Here is a 25,491-nt window from a genome sequence, read left to right on the forward strand (position 1 = left end):
GTGGGGCTTGCTCCTCATCCCCAGCTCCCATCTGACAAAAGGACCAGATTTTTCAGTGGTGAGCGCCTGTGTCCTTGCCCGAGAAGGTGAAACAGCAGTCTGAGAGGACACCAGTGACCCTAGCAGCAGGGTCTGGCTCTAGGCCAAGGGGCTGGCATGTTGGGGCCTACCAAGTGGAGCAGGGACTCAGGTCACACGTGGAGGGGAAGGGCCTACTGGTGCTCATGGTGGGGACTAAATCTACCTTAAAGGGAGGAGCAGCAAGCAGGCACTGACACAGAGATGTTTCTTCTGGATTTTTAAGTCTTCAGTGAACAGTGAGTGAACAAGTATGGAACAAGTGTAGACAAGGATAGAGTTAAACAAGTTTTAATCTTTGGTTTTGCTCTTATTATAATTTCCCTTGAATAGCACCTTAAAAGAAGTGATACCTGTGACATCTATAAATTCAGAGGCTCCCATGAATCAGCCCAGAGTCATGAGGCTACAGGAGAAGCCATTCCAAATACACATTCTAATCTTTATTTTTTTAAGTTGATTTATTTATTCTGAGAGAGAGAGAGAGAGGAAGGGCAGAGAGAGAGGGAGAGAGAATCCCAAGCAGGCTCCACACCTTCAGCCCAGAGCTTGATGCAGGGCTCAGACTCACAAACCCATGAGATCATGACTTGAGCCCAGATCAAGAGTCAGATGCTTACAGATGCTTAACTGACTGAGCCACACAGGCACCCCAGAAATTCTAATCTTAACTTTTATTTGAATGTCATGTTCTCTCCTGTTCTCTAGCATTCCCAAACTTCTGAGAGTATCTTGCTTTCCTAGGCGATTCGATCTCTCCCCTTCATCTATCTGCCCTGGCTCACTGCTACATGCTTCCACTGCCAGAGACACCCTGAGGAGTGTGGTTGCCTTCCTCTTCTCAGACTTTCTCTGGTTCTCAGCCTCTTGGCATAATATGCACATCACAAAAGTCTAGAAACCCTTCTGACTTAGTCCAGAGTCTCTACAGAGAGTTGGAAAGGTGGAAGGGGAGGAAAGGGACAGGTTTAGTAAAAAACTTCTACAGAGCCATTTTCCCAACTGATGGTTAGTTTTTCATCAGTAACAAAATAGATACAAACTTTAAATTTCTTCCTAACTGGTACATTCGCACAAATGGCCTGAGGTCTCTGGTGGGATAACATACACCCATGGAAGAATGTATGCCTATATATGTATAGATATTTCTTTTTTAAAATTTTAATTCCAGTGTAGCTAACATATGGTGTTGTATTAGTTTCAAGTGCACCATATAGTGATTCCACAATTTTATACCCTCCTCAGCGCTCATCATAAGTGTACTCTTAACCCCTTCACCTAATGGGTATTAAGGAGGGCACTTGTGAGGAGCACTGGATGTGATAGGTAAGTGATGAATCACTAACTTCTACACCTGAAACCAATTTTACCAAATATGTGAACTAACTAGAATTTCAGTACAAATTTGAAATAAAGAAAATCCCTTCACCTATTTCACTCTGGATATTTACTCTTATATGTGGTCAGTTCTCTGTGGCCAAAGAGCTCATCACCTTTTCCAACCTGGGAGCTCCCCTACTCTGATTTCTGGTGACTCTCCTTCTCCAAAAAGTCTACATTACTGGCATATAAAGTCTCATGATCTATCATTTTCTTTGGTTCTTCATTGAAACCCGAAGGTAGTAATAGCCTTTTTCCTTAATGTACTTGTTTCTTTTCCTCACTGCAGCCCATATCCTCTATTGTTTTTTAGTAAATAATGCACATGTAGTCAATAAAGTGGGAGACGAACATGATTCTGAATTCTCAAACGTGTGGCATAGACAGTGACTTTGGGTAATGCACTCAATTATAGTGTTCCTCCCTGTAGAGGATTACTATCAGAACTATTTTTCCTAAAAATTGAACTTATGAGGCACTTGCTTTATTGTGATAAAAATATCTGAATATTTGAATTGTAACTATGTTTTATTACTGTTAGATTTCGAACACAATGAAGTGTAAATTTACCTCTGATATATTCACCAATGAGCCTTAAATTAACTTCCACATGCCTAGCAGTTGGATCAAAGGCACAAATGTTCGTGACAAAGTGTCTGTTAACATACTGTGAACAAAAGAATAAAAGTTATGGGAGCATCAGCAAGTGGGAGTATCCAATTCATGAGTTTACATAATTCCATTTCTGTAAATTAAAAAAAAATTTTTAATGTTTATTTTTGGGAGAGAGACACACCCAGAGTGTGAGCGGGGCAGGGGCAGAGAGAGAGACACAGAATCCAAAGCAGGCTCCAGGCTCTAAGCTGTCAGCACAGAGCCAGATGCAAGGCTCGAATCCACGAGCCGTGAGATCATGACCTGAGCTGAAGTCGTCAGATGCTCGACTGACTGAGCCACCCAGGAGCCCCCATTTATGTAAATTTTAAAACAGGCAAAACCAATCTACAGTGTTAGGAGTCAGGATTCTGGTCACTCTTGGGGTGAGGAGAGGGTACAAAGAAAGGCTTTGGGGCTGCCATTAATGTTTCTTGAGCTAGATGCTGGTTACAAATGTTTATTGTGTAAAAAATCTTGCATTTGTACACTTAGGATTTGTGCAATTATGATTTGTATACCTAAACTTGTGTGGGTTATTCTTCAACAAAAAGAACGTTTAAAAAAAAAAACTTACCATTTTACACTTGTCCCAATTTCCGAAGTCACTTGATAATTCCAGCTCTGGATGAATGAACAAGATAACCGCTAACAGGATGTCATGTACTAGTTTTGTGTTGGCCTCCACCTCCTGGGACTTGGTGTCTGGCAGGTATGTGGGCTCTACCGAAGGATGATAGTCATAGAGTAACAGTGATACAAAGTCTAAGGAGGTAAGCAGTTGGAGGCTTTCCTGCAGCTCTTGCAGCATGATTCGGAAAAAGAGAATTCCTGCCCGCTGGACTTCACCTACATTTTCAATCTCTGAAACAACAGAGCAACATCTCACACTGTTGTTCAGTACATATATTGGTTTTTCATAGCATTCTGAACATAATACAGTAAACTTTTTTTTTTCCAGGAAAAAGAGCCATATCCTATGCTTTTAAACAACCTTCGTTTCTCTAGTCATGAAATTAATATGCAGAAATGGAATTACACTGGTGAAGCTCACAGGAAGAGGCTTTGAGGAAAGGTAAAAACTCAGGTTTTGGAGTTGGACCTCAGGTTGAATACCCACTCTTAGGTTTGTCTCTCTGAACCTCCTTTTCCTTTCTGTGAGCATAGGCTGATCCCTACTTCCCTGGTGATCTGGGAATTGAATAAGATGATATAAGTAAAAGTGCTTAGTGGTAAGTACATAGTGGATGCTCAAAAAACATAAATTTTCTTCTTTTTTCTACTTACTCCACCCTACCTGGTGGCAAGAAACCTCTCAGATTAATCCCACGTAGTGTTACTCTATTTACTCCATTCTAGATAGCCAAAGGTCTCCATGTTTCCTTCTTCCTTCCCTTATGGCCAAACTGATTTTGTACTAAGAGCAGCCTATTGGATGTGGAATCACAGGCACTGGGGTCTAGTCTTGGGTTCTGCCACTAAGCTCCTATTGGACCTTAACTCTGATGGTTTTTAGCTTCTTTATCTGTAAAACAAGATAAGATTCACTTGTCCCAGCAAATGAATACTGTGTAATCTAGTGGAAAGAGCACCAGATTGGGGTGCAAATCCAGGTTTCATCACTTGCTAACTGTGTGATTTGGTGTGAGTTGTTTAGTTTCTCTGAGCTTCACTTTCCTCACCTGTGAAATGAGGTATCACCATTCACCTCACAGAGTTAGGGTAAGGACTAATTGAAATTACATATTTAAAGTGCTTGATACATGATGAGGCTTTTAATAAATGCTAGTTCTATATTGCCTTTATGAGCCCTTCCAGTTCTAAACCATATGATTCTAGCCAAGAAAATGAGACTTAATACCCTTTCCTCTAATTTATAGACCACACTCATCAGCCCAAGACTGCATGAGGGAATTGCTTTCATGCTGTATATTGCTGTATATTGTAACAACTCCTTTTAGAAAGTGCATCCTTCATTGCAATCTGTGATTCCCCCAAATTTATTAAACCCATGAATCCAGAACATTTACGTTCACAATACCTAGGATATAGTTTTTCTTTATTTCTCCAGATATTTCTCCCAATATTTCGTAGCAGGCAGCTTGGACCACCTTTATCATTTTCTGCAGATCTTTAAATTCTCGATACAGTAGCATCTTATTCCTGCCAATGTTAAAGTCAAGAACTCCTAAGGCCTTTCCCGTTCTCTCACGGAGTGGAATTACTATGTGGTTCTCTCCACAGACAGAGGCCAAAATGACTTCTGAAGTGTCTGTACACTTAAAGAGGAAGTCTCTGAAACCAAAACCAAATAAGCATAAGGATATAAGACATCAGCAGTCTCGTAACATTCCACCCAAACATACTGAATCGCTCTTTTGTGCCAGCGATGCTCCAGCCACACCAGCCCTTGTTTCATCTGCCTGGACCGCTCCCCCCTTTCTTTCACAGAGCTCTCTCTCTCAGCTCACTCATTGGAGAGAGAAGCCTTCTCTGACCAAGCAATCTAAATAAAGTAGCAGCGCCCGGGTCGCTGTCCATCTGCTACTCTGTTTTATTGTCTTTTGCTATACTTCTACTTGTCTGAAGGTATTTGGTTTTTGTTTACATATTGTCCAATAAGTACCAGTTGAATGCCTGAAGGAACTGATGAGTATGTTAGGTCAGGTTCCCTAGAAGCAGAGCCCGAGACATGAATGCTTCTGCAAAGGATTTATAGAGGGAATGCTTTCCACAGAAACCTGTAAGGGTCTGAGGAAAGCAGAAGAGGGAAGAAGCAGCTAATTAAGAATGTGAAGGCTAGGGCCGCTTGGGTGACTCAGTTGGTTAAGCATCCGACTTTGGGCGTCATTATCTTACTGCTTGTGGGTTCAATGTGAGTTCAAGCCCTGCATCGGGCTCGGAGCCTGGAGCCTCCTTCAGATTCTGTGTCTCCCTCTCTCTCTGCCCCTCCCCTGCTTGCTCTCTCTCTCTCTCTCTCTCTCTCTCAAAAATAAGTAAACTTATAAAAATTTTAAAAAGAATGTGAAGGCTAGCCTCAGCCTCATCCTAAGGGGAGCTCTGGAAGGCAAATGGTGCCAAGAATCTGCCCCACCTTGGAGAGGTCTTTTATCAGTCATTGGCTCCACCATGCATCTTTGAGTGTGTGTTGTAAGACAAGTGTTTACCTAACTGTGACGCACAGCCAGGTAAGGGGCTCCCATCACTCAAGGGCACTGCTCCAGAGGAAGCTACAGTGTGCAGCCCCTAGCAGAATGTATATTAAGGATCTGGGTAGGGCCTCAGCAGCACTGCTCCCTGGAGGGACCTGAGATTTTCATTGAAATGTAGTAGTGGTTTCTCTCTCTAGTGAGGTATAGACACATCTTTTTCCCCCTTTCCAGTCTATGTTGACATTCAGATGTCATTCTTTTGAGGTATTTGTAAAAATGTTGGTGCTTTGCCTAGCCTCAAAAAGCACATTTATGACTCATAATACCAATCCTATAATGCCAGGGAAGATTATGTCCTTTATGTCTTTTTTTTTTTTTTTTTTTTTTTTTTTTGCTGTTCCCACTCCTTCCTGCTGCTGAGCCACCACTTTGTGTCTTTATGATAACCACAGTCATGAAGCATCATGCCAAACTTTCCAGGCATAAAGATAAAGCTGATTGGTCAACAAAGTTCCTCAAGAGGCACCTGTTGTAAGTTACACACAGGAGTCCAAGATTGAGTCTGGGTGTGCAAGGACTCTCATAAAATTCAACCAGCACAAGGAATAACTGTGGAAAAGAGGTTGAAACTGAATGAACATTCAGATATGAGGCCAAACTAAAATTTAATTAACACATGTGCTTAAATGTCAAATTAGCCTACTGGACTGGGATAGATTACTGCCTACTCAACCACACTGACCTCTAACAAGCAGTCAGTCCCTTTTGTGATAGGTGCGTCCCTGGTTGAGATCAGTTTTGCATCTGTCCGGTTTGTGTTCCTGGCATCCCACAGATGAAAGGCATGCAAAGTAACCCAGAGCTGAGTACTTATTAAAGACAATGTTCTCTGCTTCCTCCCCACCTTTGCCTGGCCTGTTTTCTTCAAATAAAAAATACATGTCCACAGGCTAGCTAACATTAACATGATGAGCTCTGGTAAGTGACATGGATATATTTTTCACAATCATGGTGGATTTTTGTTGAATTCCATGTTTGAAAAAAAACATCACAGAAAAATAAAACACTATCATGCTTTAAAACATGCAATTTTAATATAAAATACCAATTAAATCTGTTTTAAAAAGTACTTGAAGGGGAAAGGAGTTAACATGTCCCACGCAAACAGGAATTTTTCTTTAAAACCTATCAGGGTAAGATTTAAGTATACTAATAATAGACAAAAGCTGTGTCTCTCAGATCTACTATCGCAGTAGGGGAATGTGTTTTGGCAGTCGAGCAAAACAAACATGAAAATGCTTCTCATACCTGAAGATGCATGTCTTCCTGAAGATGATAGGGGGATTCCTGTGGATTTTTGTTAGACCCAGGTGCCTTGTAACCATCATATTGCGTAAAACATAGTCTGAATCCTTGAAAACAGGAAGAGATTTCAACACAGAGAGAAATAATTAAACCTTACTTTCCCTTTAGAGAAGTTTGGGGAACAGAAAAATAGAGGAAAAAATTTAGGAAAGTTTAGATGATGTCTAGCTTGAAGTATCAGGACATTTTACTTAGTACTATTAAGAATGAGGTATTCACGGGGCACCTGGGTGGCTCAGTCGGTTAAGTGTCTGACTCTTGACATTGGCTCAGGTCATGATCTTGGGTTTGGGGGACTGAGTCCTGCATTGGCCTCTGAGCTGACAGTGTGGAGTCTGCTTGGGATTCTCTCTTCCTTTCTCTCTGCCCCTCCCCCACACCCCGATCCCCATTCTCACCCCCTGCTCATGGGTGTGTGTTCTCTCTTTCTCTGTCTCTCAAAAATAAACATTTTTATTTTTATTTATGTTTTTATTTAAAAAAATTTTTTTTAACGTTTATTCATTTTTGAGACAGAGAGAGACAGAGCGTGAATGTGGGAAGGTCAGAGAGAGAGGGAGACACAGAATCTGAAACAGGTTCCAGGCTCTGAGCCATCAGCACAGAGCCTGACGCAGGGCTCAAACTCACAGACGGTGAGATCATGACCTGAGCTGAAGTTGGACACCCAACCAACTGAGCCACCCAGGCGCCCCAAAAATAAACATTTTAAAAAGAGAATGAGGTGCTCACAAGAGAAAAATTTCAAATTACGACATTCTTTTTTTTTTTTTTCAACTTTTTTTTTTTAATTAATTTATTTATTTTTGGGACAGAGAGAGACAGAGCATGAACGGGGGAGGGGCAGAGAGAGAGGGAGACACAGAATTGGAAACAGGCTCCAGGCTCCGAGCCATCAGCCCAGAGCCTGACGCGGGGCTCGAACTCACGGACCGCGAGATCGTGACCTGGCTGAAGTCGGACGCTTAACCGACTGTGCCACCCAGGCGCCCCACGACATTCTTTTAAATAAACAAACTTATTTTTTATAATTGTGACAAAACTGTGTGTTTATATTATTATTATTATTATTTTTGATGTTCAAATTGCATTGTAGAACATTTGGAAAATACATAAAAGTCCAAAGAAAATAAGAACAATAAAAAATATTCTCCATTGAGGTCTTTGTCTTCACCAAAACTTCAACAAAAACTGTTCTGGTCAAGGTTACTAGTGGCTCTGTCATTGTATTATCCACTGATCTACCCCCAGTCATCATCTTTCTCTATAGCAGCACTTGACTCAGTGAACAACTCCCTTCTTTTTCTTTTTCTTTTTTAATTTTTAAATTTTATTTATTTTTTTTTTAAAAAATGGGCTGTATTTTTTAAATTTTTATTAATGTTTATTTTTTAGAAGTATTTTAGTTCCTTTATTTCTTTTTTTTTAAATGAAATTTATTGTCAAATTATTTTCCATAAAACATCCAGTGCTCATCCCAACAGGTGCCCTCCTCAATGCCCATCACCCACTTTCCCCTCCCTCCACCTTCCATCAACCCTCAGTTTATTCTCAGTTTTTAGGAATCTCTTATGGTTTAGCTCCCTCCCTCTATAACTTTTTTTTTCCTTCCCCTCCCCCATGGTCTTCTGTTAAGTTTCTCAGGATCGACATAAGAGTGAAAACATATGGTATCTGTCTTTCTCTGTATGACTTATTTCACTTAGCATAACACTCTCCAGTTCCATCCACATTGCTACAAAAGGCCATATTTCATTCTTTCTCATTGCCAAGTAACATAAAATACCTAGGAATAAACCTAACCAAAGATTTAAAAGATCTGTATACTGAAAACTATAGAAAGTTTATGGAAACTGTTTATAGAAAGTTATAGAAAACTATAGGAAGTTTATAGAAAATTAAGGAAATTGAAGAAGATATAAAGAAATGGAAAAACATTCCGTGCTCATGGGTTGGAAGAATAAATATTGTTAAAATGTCAATACTACCCAAAGCTATCTACACATTCAGTGCAATCTCAATCAAAATTGCACCAGCATTCTTCTTGAAGTTAGAACAAGGAATCCTAAAATTTGTATGGAACCACAAAAGGCCCTGAATAGCCAAAGTAATATTGAAGAAGAAGACCAAAGCAGTAGGCATCACAATCCCGGACTTTAGCCTCTACTACAAAGCTGTAATTATCAAGACAGCATGGTATCGGCACAAAAACAGACACACAGACCAATGGAATAGAATGGAGACTCCAGAATTGGACCCACAAAAGTATGGCCAACTAATCTTTGACAAAGCAGCAAAGAATATCCAATGGAAAAAAGACAGTCTCTTTAACAAATGGTGCTGGGAGACCTGGACAGCAACATGCAGAAGAATGAAACTAGACCACTTTCTTATACCACTCACAAAAATAAACTCAAAATAGATAAAGGACCTGAATGTGAGACAGAAAACCATCAAAACCCTAGAGGAGAAAGCAGGAAAAAACCTCTCTGACCTCAGCCGCAGCAATTTCTTACTTGACACATCTCCAAAGAAAAGGGAATTAAAAGCAAAAATGAACTATTGGGACCTCATGAAGATAAAGAGCTTCTGCACTGCAAAGGAAACAACCAACAAAACTAAAAGGCAACCAACGGAATGGGAAAAGATATTTGCAAATGACATATCAGACAAAAGGCTAGTATCCAAAATCTATAAAGAACTCACCAAACTCCACACCCAAAAACCAAATAATCCAGTGAAGAAATAGGCAGAAAACAAGAATAGACACTTCTCTAAAGAAGACATCCAGATGGCCAACAGGCACATGAAAAGACACTCAATGTTTGCTCCTCATCAGGGAAATACAAATCAAAACCACACTCAGATACCACCTCATGCCAGTCAGAGTGGCTAAAATGAACAAATCCGGAGACCATAGATGCTGGAGAGGATGCGGAGGAACAGGAACCCTCTTGCACTGTTGGTGGGAATGCAAACTGGTGCAGCCTCTCTGGAAAACAGTGTGGAGGTTGCTCAAAAAATTTAAAATAGATCTACCCTATGACCCAGCAATAGCACTGCTAGGAATTTACCCAAGGGATACAGGAGTGTTGATGCATAGGGGCACTTGTACCCCAATGTTTATAGCAGCACTTTCAACAATAGCCAAATTATGGAAAGAGCCTAAATGTCCATCAACTGATGAATGGTTAAAGAAATTGTGGTTTATATACACAATAGAATACTACTTGGCAATGAGAAAGAATGAACACTCCCTTCTTGACATACTTTTTTCACTTGGCTTTTGGGACACCACTCTCTCCAGTATTCCTACAAATCACTCATATTTCTTGCTGCTTCTTTGTCTTCCTCACCTCTAAGAGGTTTTCAAGCTGTAGGCCATAACCTACCTATGGGCTGTGAAAACATTTTAATGCCTTTATTTTATGTTATTATTTGAGAGAGAGAGAGAGAGGGAGGGAGGGAGAGAAAGAGAATCTTAAGCAGTTTCCATGCTTAGTGCAGAGCCTGGATGGGGCTCAATCCCACGAACCTAGGATCATGACCTGAGCTGAAATCAAGAGTCAGATGCTCAACTGACTGAGCCACCCAGGCACCCCTTAATGCCTTTTAAAACCAGTTTTATTGAGGTATCATTGATATACAAAAAACTGCACATATTTAATGTTTACAATTTGAAGAGTTTGGACTGAGTCTTGACCAACTTTTTATTTATTTATTTATTTATTTATTTATTTATTTATTTATTTATTGGTGGAGACTGATTTACTTATAAGAAAGTAATATTAACATATCTTGTAAAATATGCAGGATATATCTTATGACTGTATAATATATGACTGTAGAAAAGACTAATTCAATTGGAAGAAGTAAAAAGGGGTTTTTATGTCTGCCTTTAAAAAGTTCTTTGAGGGGTGCCTGGGTGGCTCAGTCAGTTAATACTCTGACTTCGGCTCAGGTCATGATCTCACGGCTTGTGAGTTCGAGCCCCACATCAGGCTCTGTGCTGACAGCTCAGAGACTGGAGCCTGCTTTGGATTCTGTGTCTTTCTCTCTCTCTCTGCCCCTCCCCCACTCACACTCTGTCTCTCTCTGTCTCTGAAAAATAAATAACCATTAAAAAAAAAGGTTCTTTGATTGGAGCACATGGGTAGCTCAGTTGGTTGAGCGACTTCCATTCAGGTAAGATCTCACCCATGAGTTCGAGCTCCACGTGGGGCTTTCTGCTGTCAGCGTGGAGCCTGCTTCAGATCCTCTGTCCCCCTTTCTCTCTGCACCTCCCCCACTCACACCCTCTCAAAGATAAATAAACATTTAAAAATAAAGAAAAAGTTCTTTGATTAAGAGGGAACCTTGACAATAGGATCAATAGGGGCAGCATGATGAATGGTGCCTGGGAGAAGAACAACTGTTTTGCGGTGTGGAACGTTTACTTGCCATGACCTCAAGTGTTCTCCCAAACCCTTTAGATGAAAAATGTTTTCAATAGAATGTTTACCAAACTGTAAAGATTCTCTGATGCTGGCAATGGAGCATCTAGCTTTTCCTAATATATTTCTTCCATGGTTTGAATCCATCTAATTCCATGGTTAGAATCTCACTGTGTCTGTGTTTCTAGGTTTAAATCTTTAGCCCAAACTAAACAATTCCTCTCCTGTTCCCACCTCTCCCCTCAAAATTGTGTCAATTTGGCCACTTTTGTTAAGATTGGAACCATACTGGGCCACCTGGGTGGCTCAGTCAAATGTCTGACTTCAGCTCAGGTCATGATCTCATAGTTCGTGGGTTTGAGTCCCACGTTGGGCTCTGTGCTATCAGTTGCTTCAGATTCTGTGTCTCCATCTCTCTCTGCCCTTCCCCCGCTTGTGCTCTGTCTCTGTCTCACAAAAATGAGTAAATGTTAAAAGAAATTTTAAAAAAAGATTGCACAAAAAACCATAAAATACCTAGGAATAAATCTAACCAAAGAGATGAAAAATCTATACGCTGAAAACTATAGAAAGTTTATGAAAGAAATTGAAGAAGACACAAAAAAAGGGAAAAAGATTCCATGCTCCTAGATAGGAAGAACAAATATTGTTAAAATGTCGACACTACCCAAAGCAATCTACATATTCAATGCAATCCCTATCAAAATAACACCAGCATTCTTCACAGAGATAGAACAAATAATCCTAAAATTTGTATGGAACAAGAAAAGACCCCGAATAACCAAAGCAATCTTGAAAAAGAAAACCAATGCAGGAGGCATCACAATCCCGGACTTCAAGCTGTATTACAAAGCTGTAATCATCAAGCAGTATGGTACTGGCACAAGAACAGACACTCAGATCAATGGAACAGAATAGAAAACCCAGAAATGGACCCACAAATGTATGGCCAACTAATCTTTGACAAAGCAGGAAAGAATATCCAATGGAATAAAGACAGGCTCTTCAGCAAGTGGTGCTGGGACAACTGGACAGCGACATGCAGAAGAATGAACCTGGACCACTTTCTTACACCATACACAAAAATAAACTCAAAATGAATGAAAGACCTAAATATAAGACAGGAAGCCATCAAAATTCTCGAGGAGAAAGCAGGCAAAAACCTCTTTGATTTTGGCCGCACCAACTTCTTACTCAACACGTCTCCAGAGGTGAGGGAAACAAAAGCAAAAATGAACTACTGGGACCTCATCAAAATAAGGAGCTTCTGCACAGCAAGGGAAACAATCAGCAAAACTAAAAGGCAATCGACAGAATGGGAGAAGATATTTGCAAACGACATATCAGATAAAGGGTTAGTATCCAGAATCTATAAAGAACTTATCAAACTCAACACCCAAAACACAAATAATCCAGTGAAGAAATGGGCAAAAGACATGAATAGACACTTCTCCAAAGAAGACATCCAGATGGCCAACCGACACATGAAAACATGCTCCACATCACTCATCATCAGGGAAATCCAAATCAAAACCACAATGAGATACCACCTTACACCTGTCAGAATGGCTCACGTTAACAACTCAGGCAACAACAGATGTTGGCGAGGATGCGGAGAAAGAGGATCTCTTTTGCATTGTTGGTGGCAGTGCAAGCTGGTGCAGCCACTCTGGAAAACGGTATGGAGGTGCCTCAAAAAACTAAAAATAGAACTACCTTACAACCCAGCAATGGCACTACTAAGCATTTATCCATGGGATATAGGTGTGCTGTTTCGAAGGGACACATGCACGCCCGTGTTTATAGCAGCACTATCAACAACAGCCACAGTATGGAAAGAACCCAAATGTCCATGGATGGATGAATGGATAAAGAAGATGTGGTGTATGTATACAATGGAGTATTACTCAGCAATCAAAAAGAATCAAAAGAAATCTTGCCATTTGCAACTACGTGGATGGAACTGGAGGGTGTTATGCTAAGTGACATTAGTCAGTCAGAAAGACAAAAATCATATGACTTCACTCATATGAGGACTTTAAGAGACAACACAGATAAACATAAGGGAAGGGACACAAAAATAATATAAAAATAGGGAAGGGGACAAAACAGAAGAGACTCATAGATATGGAGAACAAACAGAGGGTTGCTGGAGGGGTTGTGGGGGGGGATGAACTAAATGGGTAAGGGGCACTAAGGAATCTACTCCTGAAATCATTGTTGCACTATATGCTAACTAATTTGGATGTAAATTTTAAAAAATAAAAAATAAAATTAATTTAAAAAAAGATTTTATGGTAAAAAAAAGACTGGAAGCATACTATAGAAAATAAGGGGTTGGTAAAATAATATGCCTAAAAACAAGCTTTTCATTTAATTTTAGTTGGAGCAAGAAACTATAAATTCAGCAAGTGCCTCAGTAATTATTCAGTAGTGAGATAACTACCATAGTTAAAATTTTCTAGGAAACGGTTTAGAGAAAGAGCTGCAACGATATTTTCCCCCATTTTCTTTCTTCTGCTACTGGCTTGTTATTTCCCCCCTTACCTTTCCAATACAGCTTTGCACCACTATATGAAAGTAGAGCATTCCTATGAAACCTTTCATAAGCTGGACTGGCATAATGTGAAGAAGCAATTACTATTAAATCATACAGAAAAATTTTTGAGCATTCCCAGACCCCTGAAATAATGATTCTTAGGCTTTTCTGATACCTTAGAATGCACCTTGCTAATGGATGCACAAAATAAATTGAGATAAAGCACAGATGCTCACAGACACAATTCAAAGATGTGGTGGTTTTGCTGAGTGCAGCTGGGGGGAAGGAGGTCTTGGTGGGGACACTCTTGCTGCTCTGGGGGCTAACTGCCAAACAAACACCAAATGCTATTTTCACTTTTTACCTTTTTTCATAAAAGCAAAATCCTCTTCGGATTTCTTTCAGTTAGCAAAAACAGATACTACTGAGGGCCTTTGGAAAACAGAAGTGGGCTAACATGAACTTCTGGAAGGTGGGAATAATAGCATCGGTTCATTCTCACCTTATATATTACACATCATTTAGTATTTACCCTCCTCTGCTTTGTTTTTCTTGTGACAAACATTTTTTAAAGAAAGAATGAAATATATAGAAAATAGCAGAAAACATCACATAGTAAAAGTAGGTATTGTTTTGTGAAACTTCAGTCTTAACTGTGTGTGTATGTATGTGTGTCTGTAAGGGGTCAGGACATAAAATGGTTTTCATATGATAGGTCAAAGTCAATATAATTTTGAGCCACAATGATTCCAAACACTTGGGAGTACCTCAGGGCTTGGACCTCAGACTTTTTTTCTATCCTCACTCATTCTCTTGGTCACTCCCTCTAGTTTCATGGTTTTTGTTTTGTTTTAGGTTATTATGGTAAAATATACATAGCATAATATTATTACTTTAACCATTCAAAGGTGTACAATTTGGTAGCATGAAATACATTAATGATGTTGTATAACCCAGTCTCACAGTTTTCAGTACCATTTATTTGCTAGACTGGATTTTTTCCCCCAATACTAGCTCATATATTCAACTGTCTTTTTAATATCTCCACTTAGATGTCTAACAGGCATTTTAAGTTATAGTTAAAAAATATTTTTCAATTTATTAGGTAAAAAGTTAACTTTTATTTAACTGTATTTATTTCATTATAAGAACAATGGAACATTTTTTCCATATGTTTATTGAGCATGGTTTTTTTAAAATTTTTTTTAGTAGACTTGTCTTTTGCTTTTTTTCTTTTGGATTTTTTTAAAAATCTTATTGATTTGTGTAGAGCAGTGTTAACCCTTTGTTAAATATGTGGTAATTTCCCCCGATTCACCTAAAGCAACTTATTTTGTCTATAATTTTGGTGCAAGGAAGTTGCACATGATTATGCCATCAATGTATCAGCCTCACTTTAATTGTTTCAACTTTGGTGTAGGGTTAGCCATTCTTCCCCAAAGATGGTAAATTCCCTCTCATCCTGCATTTTCTTAGCAATGCTCATGCACTTATTTATTCTTTCTCCGAATGAAAATTAAAATCATTTGGTCAACTTAAAAAATTGGGGGATTTTTCTTAGAGTTTTTTGGAAGAAGTTATATATATTTTAGAAAGAGAGAGAGAGGGAGTGAGCGGGGAAGGGGCAGAGGGAGAGAGAGAGAGAATCCTAAGCAGGCTCCAAGCTCAGCTCAGAGCCCAACCCAGGGCTCCATCCCACGACCCTGAGATCATGACCTGAGCCAAAATCAAGAAATCAAGGACCAAATGCTCCACAGACTGAGCCACCCAGGAGCCCCAATCAGGGACTATTTGTAAAGGCCTGGGTAGTATATAGAATCCCAGGCCTAGTAACAATAGGGAGTTGTTACCACACTTAGCCTGAAGAGGCAAGGGAAGAAAGTGACTACTAGAACCTGGAGAGGACAGCTGTATGGAGAGAGTCACCTGACTGAAGGTGTAGTGGCCTTTAGTAGAAGAGTACAGCCAATCTACAGCAACCTGGCAGAGAGACTGCCAGAAGCAAATTACCCCAGCCTCACTCTCCGCGTGTCCTGCATCTCCTATTGGTATGTCTCATCGGACAAACCTAAACAGAAGCCAAGGAGCCTATTGATACTGTCTACTTTTTGAAGCAGAGCGGGTTGGAGAAGAGAGCAGAATAGACTGGAGAAGCTGCAGATGAGGAAGGAGGAGGTTTAGGAAGTTAGTAGAATTAAGTGCTTGGAAAAAGGTATCCCTACTGTCACCCACAGCCATTTTTAACACCAAAACCTCACCTATCTTCCACTTAGGACAAACCCCTGACTACACCCTTGGACAGGTGCACTGGTCTCTGCCCAGCTGTGACCTCACCCAGACCCTGGGCTGCAGAGTGGTCCTCCTCCTCATTCTGGGGATGATCTTTTTCCCTCCATAACATGACTTAGATGGACAGTGACCCTTGTGATCTTGTCCACAGCATTGCGATTGTGAAAACTACATGCCCCTGAAGGCACACTTTTTGTTGACTGCTGTGGGTGATTTTAACTTTCTTCACAGTGCCCCAGATATCATTTCCCTTAGGGCCCAAACAGGGGTCTTCTTAGGTGTGGACACTGGCCAAGTCAAATCCTCCCCAGATCCCACACTATGACAGTGGTCCATCAGACCTGGTGGTCTGTCCCCCACACCAAATGGTCCTCACCCACCTCACCCCCCACTGAGTTGTCCACCTCCCTTCTGAGGGTACTTGGAGGTTCCCATTCCTACCCCACCCCCAGGAGCAGCACCCAGGACTAGGGTTCTCCACCTCCTCAGTCTGTTCGCTCCATCAGAGAGCTCTGTGATTCCGCTCTTTGGCCAAGGCCTCATCAGCTTTGTCCAGCCACTGAGAGAAGAAAGAAGAAGCCCGGAGAGAAGGGGAGAGACACATGTGGAGGGCTAGCCGAGGGACTGAGAGACCACCAAGGTGATGCTATCACCTGATCAGGCACCACGCAGGATTGTTTAGCCTTTTTTTTGTTTGTTTGTTTATTGATTTATTTTGAGAGAGAGAGAGAGAGAGAGAGAGAGAGCAGGAGGGGCAGAGAATCCCAAGCAGGCTCCACACCCAGAGCAGAGCCCAATGCAGGGCTCTGAAAACTCATGAATTTTGAGATCATGACCCGAGCCAAAACCAAGAGCCAGATGCTTAACTGACCAAGCTACCCAAGCACCCTTCTTTTTTCTTTTTTAATGTTTATTTATTTATTGAGAAGGAGAGAGCAGGAGAGGGCCAGAGAGAGAGAGAGGGAATCCCAAGCAGGCTCCATGCTGTCAATGTAGAACCCGACATGGGGCTCGATCCCATGAACTGCAAGATTATGACCAAAACCAAGAGTCAGATGCTTAATCGACTGAGGTCTCCAGGCACCCCTTTCTTAAAAGGAAGACAGACACCTTTCCACCCATTCTCACTACATGCAAAATCTTAACATTAAAATTAAGTGTCAAAAAAAAAAAGGAGAGAGAGGCAAACCAAGAAACAGACTCTTAACTATAGAGAACAAACTGATGGTTACTGGAGAGGAGGTGGATGAAGGTGGGGGGGGATCGGTTACATAGGTGATGGAGATTAAGGAGGGCATTGGTTGTGATGAGCACCAGGTGCTGTATGTAAGTGATGAATCACCAAATTCTACACCTGAAACTAATATTTCACTGTACATTAACTAGCTGAAGTTTAAATAAAAACTTTGTGGGGGGGGGGAGTGTAAAGAAGCACAACAAACATTCAGCAAAAACTCATTACATTATAGATGTGCCTTTTTTCTTTAACTGGTGTGATGTAATCATGTCTTTCCAAAAGAGTAGTGCCTCATTCCTTCCTATTTCACCCATACGATTCTGGTGGGGGCTGCCAGTTACTGTAAACTCTGCCAGCCCCACCCCCAGATGGGGGCCATGTCTCAGGATAGACTAAAAATGCTCTCTTGGATTTTCCAAATTGAAACAAGAGGATTCTTTTTTAGTTACTAAGCATCTGGCTTGCCCTATGGAGAAAGCCTGTCTTAAACTGGAAGGACCAAGCTAAAGTGTAGAGGGAAGCACACATGAGACTTTCAGAGAGAACATGGGAGAGCGCTGACGATATCGAATTCCTGGTTCTTTCTGGTCATCCTGGAAGCCAGCCTGACTCCTGTCCATTCTTCATTTTGATCACACAAGTCAATCAATTCCCTTTTTTGCCTAAGGCAGTTTGAGATGGACTTTTGCCACTCACAACCAAGGATCTTGAGTTGGGATCATGGGAAGTACATCCCCAGTTGGCCTAATAGCTAACTAAATATGCTTTTAGCATATTAGCAAGACAATACTATCTAGAGACTCTGTTAGAGGTCTAACATTGCCCCACCTTGCCTACCTGCTTTGGGCCAGGCTCGATGAAGTATGTAGTGATGGTGGTGATGTCAGATGTGATCTCACAGAGCCAGGCGATGCCAGTGATCACAACATGCAGGATGTGCTCCCTGCTGTGGACGTAGTGATAGGCAGTGCTAAAGACATTGGCAACACCCTGTAGAGACAGAAAATTTTAATTGTCTTTTGAAAAAATTGTTTTTAATGTTTATTTTTGAGAGAGAAGAGAGAAAGAGTGTGAGCAGGGAAGAAGCAGAAACAGGGAGACACAGAATCCTAAGCAGCTCCAGACTCTGAGCTGTCAGCACAGAGCCCAACATGGGACTTGAACCCACAAGCTGTGAGATCATGACCTGAGCCAAAGTCGGACACTTAACTGACGGAGCCACCCTGGCACCCCAACTGTCTTTTCTTTTTAAAATAGCAGAATAATGCACCAATTGGCTTATCTTTTTTTTAATGTTTATTTTTCAGAGAAAGCACAAATGGGGAGGGGGCAGAGAGAGGGGGACAGAGGATCTGAAGCACGCTGTGTGCTGATAGCAGCGATCCCGATGTGGGGCTCAAACTCACGATCCCTGAGATCGTGACCTGAGCTGAAGTCTGATGCTCAACCACTGGGCCATTCAGGTGCCCCGGATTATCTTTTTAAATTAATGATGACCTACTTCAGACAAAGTATTCATCAGTTCTCAAAAGGCAGTGTTCCAGATTCTACTATGAAAAAAAAAGATCTCAAGAAATCAAAGATGTAAGGAGATATCTACTACAAGATCCGCATAACTTTATTATGTTTCCTGATAATCATCCAGTGAAATTTGTGATATGTGCTATCAGAGAATAGAGTCAGAAGAACAAGATAAAGTTTGAAATGAGAAAAAATATTTAAAAGCCAGGAGCTAATGACAGCCTTGGGCAGATGGGTAGGAGCTGCCCTGATATGATGCAATTTCAATTTCTGGATCTTTCTGTCCTTTTCGTCATCAGATCAGTACAGGTTGTACTCTGGTCCAAGGCCTGCAACATGCTAGATAACGCAGTCTTCTTATAGGCATTAAGAGAGGCTGTTACACAGAAAAGGGGGATGAAGTCCTTAGAACGCATCTGTTGTCTTGTTGTCAAGAGACTCTAGGAACCACAAATTCTTCAAGACTATATGAATTTTATAATACAACCTGAGGCATCTAAGGGTAACTCAGGACACTTTACCTCTAGGTCCTGGAGAATCTATTTAAAGTTCATATTGAGGGGCACCTGGGTGGTTAAGTGTCCAACTTCAGCTCAGGTCATGATCTCACGGTTCAAGGGTTTGAGCCCCACGTCAGGCTCTGTGCTGACAGCAGAGGGTCTGCTTGGGATTCTCTCTCTCTCTCTCTCTCTCTCTCTCTCTCTCTCTCTCTCTCTCTCTCTTTCTCTCTCTCTCTCTGCCCTTTCCCCACTTGAGCATGCTTTCTCTCTCTCTCAAAATAAATAAACTTAAAAAAATAAAAAATAAAGTTCATTTTGACATGGTCTCTAATAAGATTATATATAATTCACCTACTGTTAACTCCATACTCCTCCATTTTCTTCTTGATATCTTTATATCATTCTTATATCAGATAAGAGTGAATCACATTATTAAAAAGATGTCCAGGGGGGCGCCTGGGTGGCGCAGTCGGTTAAGCGTCCGACTTCAGCCAGGTCACGATCTCGCGGTCCGTGAGTTCGAGCCCCGCGTCAGGCTCTGGGCTGATGGCTCGGAGCCTGGAGCCTGTTTCCGATTCTGTGTCTCCCTCTCTCTCTGCCCCTCCCCCGTTCATGCTCTGTCTCTCTCTGTCCCAAAAATAAATAAAAAACGTTGAAAAAAAAAATTAAAAAAAAAAAAAAAAAAAAAAAAAAAGATGTCCAGGGGCACCTAGGTGACTCAGTCAGTTAAGGGTCCAGCTCTTGATTTCAGCTCAGGTCATGATCTCACAGTTCATGAATTTGAGCCCCACATTGGGCTCTCTCTCCCTCAAAATAACTAAATAAACATTTTTTTAAAATGTCCAGAGAAAAAGATTCCACCACTTTCCTCAGTTATACATCCAATAAATGGGAAGAGAAAAAATTTTTTTAAGTTTATTTATTTTGAGAGATAGAGAGAGTGGGAGAGGCAAAGAGAGAGGGAGAGAGATTCCCAAGCACAGTGCTCTGTGCTGACAGCACAGAGCCCAATGAGGGGCTTGAACTCACAAACTGTGAGATCATGACCTGAGCTGAAATCAAGAGTTTAATCTACCTGACTGAGTCACCCAGGTACCCTGAGAAGAGAAAATTTTAAATTGTGGTAGATAAACATAAAGAGCCAGACGCTTAGAGGGGAATACGTGGTAAAGGCATAGCAAGTTCCTGATTGTTGCTACATCCCAGTCCATCGCCTCCATAAAGGCTTTCAATCTTTCTTCATTGCAATTACTATTCATAAAATCAAATTAAAATGCTTGTAGAAATAAATGATCCAGTTATAGTCTTAAAAGTGCTTATCTTTTGGAGCACCTGGGTGGCTCAGTCGGTTAAGCATCCAACTTTAGCTCAGGTCATGATCTCCTGGTTCATAGATTCAAGCCCCATGTCAGGCTCTGTGCTGACAGCTCAGAGCCTGGAGCCTGCTTCGGATTCTGTGTCTCCCCCTCTCTCTGCCCCTTCCCTGCTCATACTCTCAAAAATAAAGAAACACTGAAAAAAATTTTAAGTGCCCATCTTTTTTGTGATCTAATTTGAAAACATGAATACTCAAGAAACATTTAGGTTTCTTCCTACATTCTTCATCCTTAAAAATCATGACACTGAAATCAAGAGTCATGGGAATGCATTTGTGGAAAGAGTAAAAGATTTCTAGATGCCCCCTACTAATAAAACATAAATATCTCCCTTCTAAAGATTCATTCCTACTTTGTGGGTCTTAGTAGTCTAATGGTTGGATTTCAGTGCTACAGCATAAAATGCTGTTCCTATAATTAATGCAATAGGACACATATTAACAATCTTCCCAGAAGCTAAAGCATAGATGAGGCTGAGAGTCCTGTGTGTAATGGAGAACCTCTCCAAAGACTGTTAGACATACACAGTAAACAGTAACAAGTATGATGACACTATCTATTTTCATCTGGTTTTAGGTTTTGCTTTTTAAAAAGTATAGAAGGAGAGGCCATCTTACCATTTCTCTTGAAGAATTTCTCCATGACTTACCTGATAGAATCTGATCTCATGAGGCACAAAGATGTTTATTTTTTGGGGATCTCTTAGGGTGTCAACAGCCATGACCCCAAAGACCCTCATATATGCATCCTGAAGAGGCAGAGCCAGGAATGAACCATTTTGATCACTCTTGTTGATGGAATTGTTCCAGAAGAAGACGTTCCCATGGTGCTGAACCTGGGGGACATGTATTGGCTTCCCTTCATCCACTACTGTAAAGCTGAGGAATAGGAATTAGAAGGTGGTAGAAAGGCACGGGAGAAGGCTTTAGATGAAACCGTGCAGGAAATTAGATCAATTCTCCATTCATAGTTATTGTCATTATATGTCAGAGAAGTGGACTCATGAAATTACTAGTTTGGAGAGTCTGACTTGAGAAAAAGATTAAAAAACAAGCTTAGCTCATACCAGAGAAAACATATATGAACAGGATGCTGGAGACGTAACTTATAAAGCAGGCAGAAGTAATTGAGCTGATGTTGTGAGGCAGAGTTCCAACATGGCAAATCACTGCCTAGGAGTCAGCTCTAGAATTGACCAGGTGAAATTATTTAAGACTGGAAACCCATCACCTCCCACTCCAGAAGCATTGGTGGCCTGAGGTCTTTCTCTCTTGGGAAGCTAACTGGGATTTCTATACTAGTTTATTTCAGAAAAGGAACTATTTTTTTTAGAAGTGTAAACCCAACCTCTTCAAGAAATTCTTACCTGATTCCCTTCATGTCCCTGTAGAGTACCCTGTTCAGTACAAATGGAGCATCATCTAAAGTAGAAGCTACGTTCCTCAATAGAACATTCCCTCTGTCAGGCAGTAGTCTGTTTTCTTCTAAGAGGGAAATGTGAGCACTGATCTTCTTGTTTCCATGGGATTCAGCATCCTATGTCAAAATGTTTCTGATGATGTATTTGGTGATTAAGAGTTATTCTCTTAATCATGTCTCCCATCATTAGCCAGTTTGTGCATCTGACCACAATAATTACCATTCATGGGCAGTGGGGAAAAGGCTGACACCACAGCTGTCTCCTAAACCTGAGTTTTTGGTTTTGTTTTTTATTTGAGAGAGACAGAAGAGAGAGAGAGAGAGAGAGAGAGAGAGAGAGAGAGAGAGAGAGAGAGAGAATCTCCGCAGTGAGTGTGGAGCCTGATGAGGGGCTAGATTCTACAACTGTGAGATCATGACCTGAGCTAAAATCAAAAGTTGGACGCCTAACCAACTGAGCCACCCAAATGCCCCCCAAATCTGAGTTTTAATGAATGGAATGGATTTACTTTATGTCAACTAGACTAAAAAAAAATCTCTCAAGTCTTCTCAAATTTAGAGGTTTAAAACTTGGATCCCTTTGAACTATAGTCATATTGTCTCGGCTTCAGTTAAAAGTATTTATCTTAGAGGGCCAGGGCAAGAATATGGCTTCATTTAACTCATATTTCTTGAGTACATTTTCACCATCTACTCTGAAGTGAATGTAGGAAAAAATGCTCTCAGGGAATTCTTAACATAGTTTGGCTATGATATTTGATTTATGCCAGGAAAAAATTTCTTGGGGTCTCAGATTGCAGAGTTTATGCAACTACTATTTCTAACTAAAATAACAGAAAATTCTCTGTACCTAAAATATTATTATGTTATTAACAATATTGTGTTGACACATTATTGAGCATGTCCATAATTTGGGGACATGAAAAATGCTTTCCTTGATTTTTGCCTTCCCTTTCTATATATTTGGGTTTGCTTTTTTTTTTTTTCTTTTCATTTTTGGAAAAATATTGAATGCTTCACAAATTAGCATGACATCCTTGAGCAGGGGCCATGCTAATCTTCTCTGTATTGTTCCAATTTTAGTGTATGTGCTGCTGAAGCAAGCACTGAGTTTACTTTTCATGTATTTTTTTTTCTTTTGCCTTTATTCTTTCTTTTCTACATAAAAGATCTATAGAGTAACTAGCAAATGTAGTAAGATTTCTCTTAGGGTACCACAGACCTCTGAAGCAAGTTGGAGTAATACTTCTTTTTCTAGATTGGTCTTCTGCTCCTGGTCACACCATTTCATCAAAGTACATTGGAAAATTCAGCCATTCAGTTGATGAATCCATTAATTAAGTGTTGCTATTTAATTGAGCTGAATGGCTCCAGGTTCCCTGGACTAGTGGAATCTGTGATATCTATCTATCTATCTATCTATATCTATATCTATATCTATATCTATATCTATATGTCTATATATCTATATCTCTATCTATCTATCTATCTATCTATCACAGCCATGCTGGCTGTTTCTGTCCGGGAGGGGCAGCAAGCTGGGAGTGCCTGAGGGGGTGGCAAAGCTGTGGGCAGTGGTCCATCAGAGTCATGTGTTTTAAGTGACATGATTCTATAATAGTATCAGGTTGTTTCTAGGCAGTGCAATGAAATATTGTGTGATATTGGATCCTACTTCCTAATGACCTTATGATTTAAATAGTTTCTTTTAAAAATTTTAATGTTTATTTTGAGAGAGAAAGAGAGTCAGCAAGTGGGGGGAGGGCAGAGAGAGAGGAGAGAGAGAATCCTAAGCAGGCTCCATGCTGTCATCACAGAGTCCAACACGGGGCTCGATTTGATGAACCATGAGATCATGACCTGAGTGGAAACCAAGAGTCAGACACTTAACTGACTGAGCCAACTAGGTGCCCCTTAAATTGTTCCTTTAAAATTTTTTTCATTTTAGAGAAAGAGAGAGACAGTGTGTGCAAGCAGGGGAGAGGGGCAGAGGGAGAGCGAGAAAGAGAGAGTCTTAACCAGGCTCCATACTCAGCGAGAACCCCACACAGGGTCTGATCCCATGACCTTGGGATCATGACCTAAGCCAAAATCAGGAGTTGGATGCTCAACTGACTGAGCCACCCAGATGACCCTAAATAGTTCCTTTTTAAACTGACTCCTAAAACATTTTTCAAGGGAAATGTAGCTTGAACTGCCTGTACCATCTCCTTACTGGTATTTTTCAATATTAGCCTATTGTCTTCTCTAAGCTTATTGACTCTCAGCACAAATGAAATTAGAAATCCCAAGACACAATTCTGTCTCTTATACCTTTCCTCTCTACTGCTACCTTCCCAACCTGCAATCATTCCAGTTGTGTCTTTCCTAGGCTTTGGGTCACTGTAATGTTTTGGAATGAACAAAACATCTATAGCAGTACTCAGTAATTTTTCAAGAGAATTTAGTGTGCTCCCCCTTTGCAACCATTGAACATCACATACTAGGAGGAAATTTTTCCTCTTATATTTCACTTTAGAAAAACATACCTGGGTGAGAGCCTTAAAGGTCTCGGTGTACACTGGCTCCAAAGATACCCCACTTGTCTCTGCAGCATGTTGGATTCGGTATAGCCACTTCCGCCTGGCACAATTCCTCAGGTTCTCAGTAGGGCTCCTTTCTAAAGAATTCATCAGGAACTCCACAACACTTTCCAGAACATGATCTTCATTGCCCCTGAGTTCAGATACAACCAACTGTATGTATTTCTGAAATTGTTTTGAAGACATCCTCACTTCTTGACCAGGGTGTGGCTTTGGAAATTGGATGTGTAGTTTAGCTAAAAGACATAAACACAAAATGAAGAACTAATCAAAAGTTCATTTATCTATGGGGGAAATTTTCATTCCCCTTTTATAGCAGACTGAAGCCCCTGACAACTGCTCCCCTTGGAAAACCAGGTATATCAAAGGCATCTCAAAGTCTAATGAAACATCTTACAGTGACTTCCTGTATTGAACTCACAATATCCTGTGTCATCTTCCCTGTTTCTGTTTTGTTTTTTTAACTCCACCGCTCAGCCAGATGAAACTCCAGGGTCAACTCTGACTCCTCCCTACTTTTTACCTTCCATATCCAATAGGCCACTTAATCCTATCCTGTTAGCCTTTGGCAATATATCTTGTTGCCACTCCTCTCCATTCCTAATTCCATAATCCCAAACCAGTCTTAGTCATTTTATACATAATTAGATTACCAATAGTAAGTCTCAATACATATTTATAAAATTAAATTAAAACAACTTACAACAAAAAGCAGAATCAGGCCTATAAATACAGAGAACAAACTGATGGTTGCCAGAGGGAAGGTGGGTGGGGAGATGGACAAAAAGGTTGAAGGGGAGTGGGAGATACAGGCTTCTTGTTATAGAATGAATAAGTCACAGGAATAAAAGACATAGCATAGGGGATATAGTCAATAATATTGTAATAGCTTTGTATGGTGACAGATGGTATCTACACTTGAGGGGAGCATAGCATAACAGATAGAAAAGTTGAATCACCATGTTG

The 25,491-nt window shown here is 40.6% G+C and overlaps 1 protein-coding gene, 1 long non-coding RNA gene and 1 other non-coding gene across 17 annotated transcripts in view; 1 reads left to right on the forward strand and 2 right to left on the reverse strand.

Moving 5' to 3' along the window:
* EFCAB5 (EF-hand calcium binding domain 5) overlaps positions 1-25,491 on the reverse strand; it is a 190,315-nt gene that overhangs the window by 11,071 nt on the left and 153,753 nt on the right. For 14 of the 15 annotated variants that reach the window (XM_019429688.2, XM_019429682.2, XM_053893211.1 and 11 more), the window contains 8 exons: positions 24,472-24,761; positions 21,891-22,060; positions 21,174-21,402; positions 17,965-18,117; positions 6,573-6,676; positions 4,154-4,407; positions 2,690-2,976; positions 2,029-2,125 (listed from right to left, as the gene is read on the reverse strand). In XM_019429688.2, the coding sequence (XP_019285233.2) occupies positions 2,029-2,125; positions 2,690-2,976; positions 4,154-4,407; positions 6,573-6,676; positions 17,965-18,117; positions 21,174-21,402; positions 21,891-22,060; positions 24,472-24,761 (1,584 nt within the window). Of the gene's footprint in view, positions 1-2,028; positions 2,126-2,689; positions 2,977-4,153; positions 4,408-6,572; positions 6,677-17,964; positions 18,118-21,173; positions 21,403-21,890; positions 22,061-24,471; positions 24,762-25,491 lie in introns of those variants that run through there. The other variant, XM_019429694.2, reaches the window with a different exon arrangement.
* Positions 2,973-5,092, forward strand: LOC109255201 (uncharacterized). Its single transcript, XR_002075128.2, has 2 exons — positions 2,973-3,187; positions 4,357-5,092. It is a non-coding gene; the product is annotated as an uncharacterized LOC109255201 (long non-coding RNA).
* On the reverse strand, positions 22,944-23,050 carry LOC128774404 (U6 spliceosomal RNA). The gene has a single exon (XR_008418972.1). It is a non-coding gene; the product is annotated as a U6 spliceosomal RNA (small nuclear RNA).

The sequence above is a fragment of the Panthera pardus genome, unplaced genomic scaffold (genome assembly GCF_024362965.1).
Source record: "Panthera pardus isolate Hobbes unplaced genomic scaffold, ASM2436296v1 HiC_scaffold_3, whole genome shotgun sequence".
Classification (NCBI taxonomy): domain Eukaryota; kingdom Metazoa; phylum Chordata; class Mammalia; order Carnivora; family Felidae; genus Panthera; species Panthera pardus.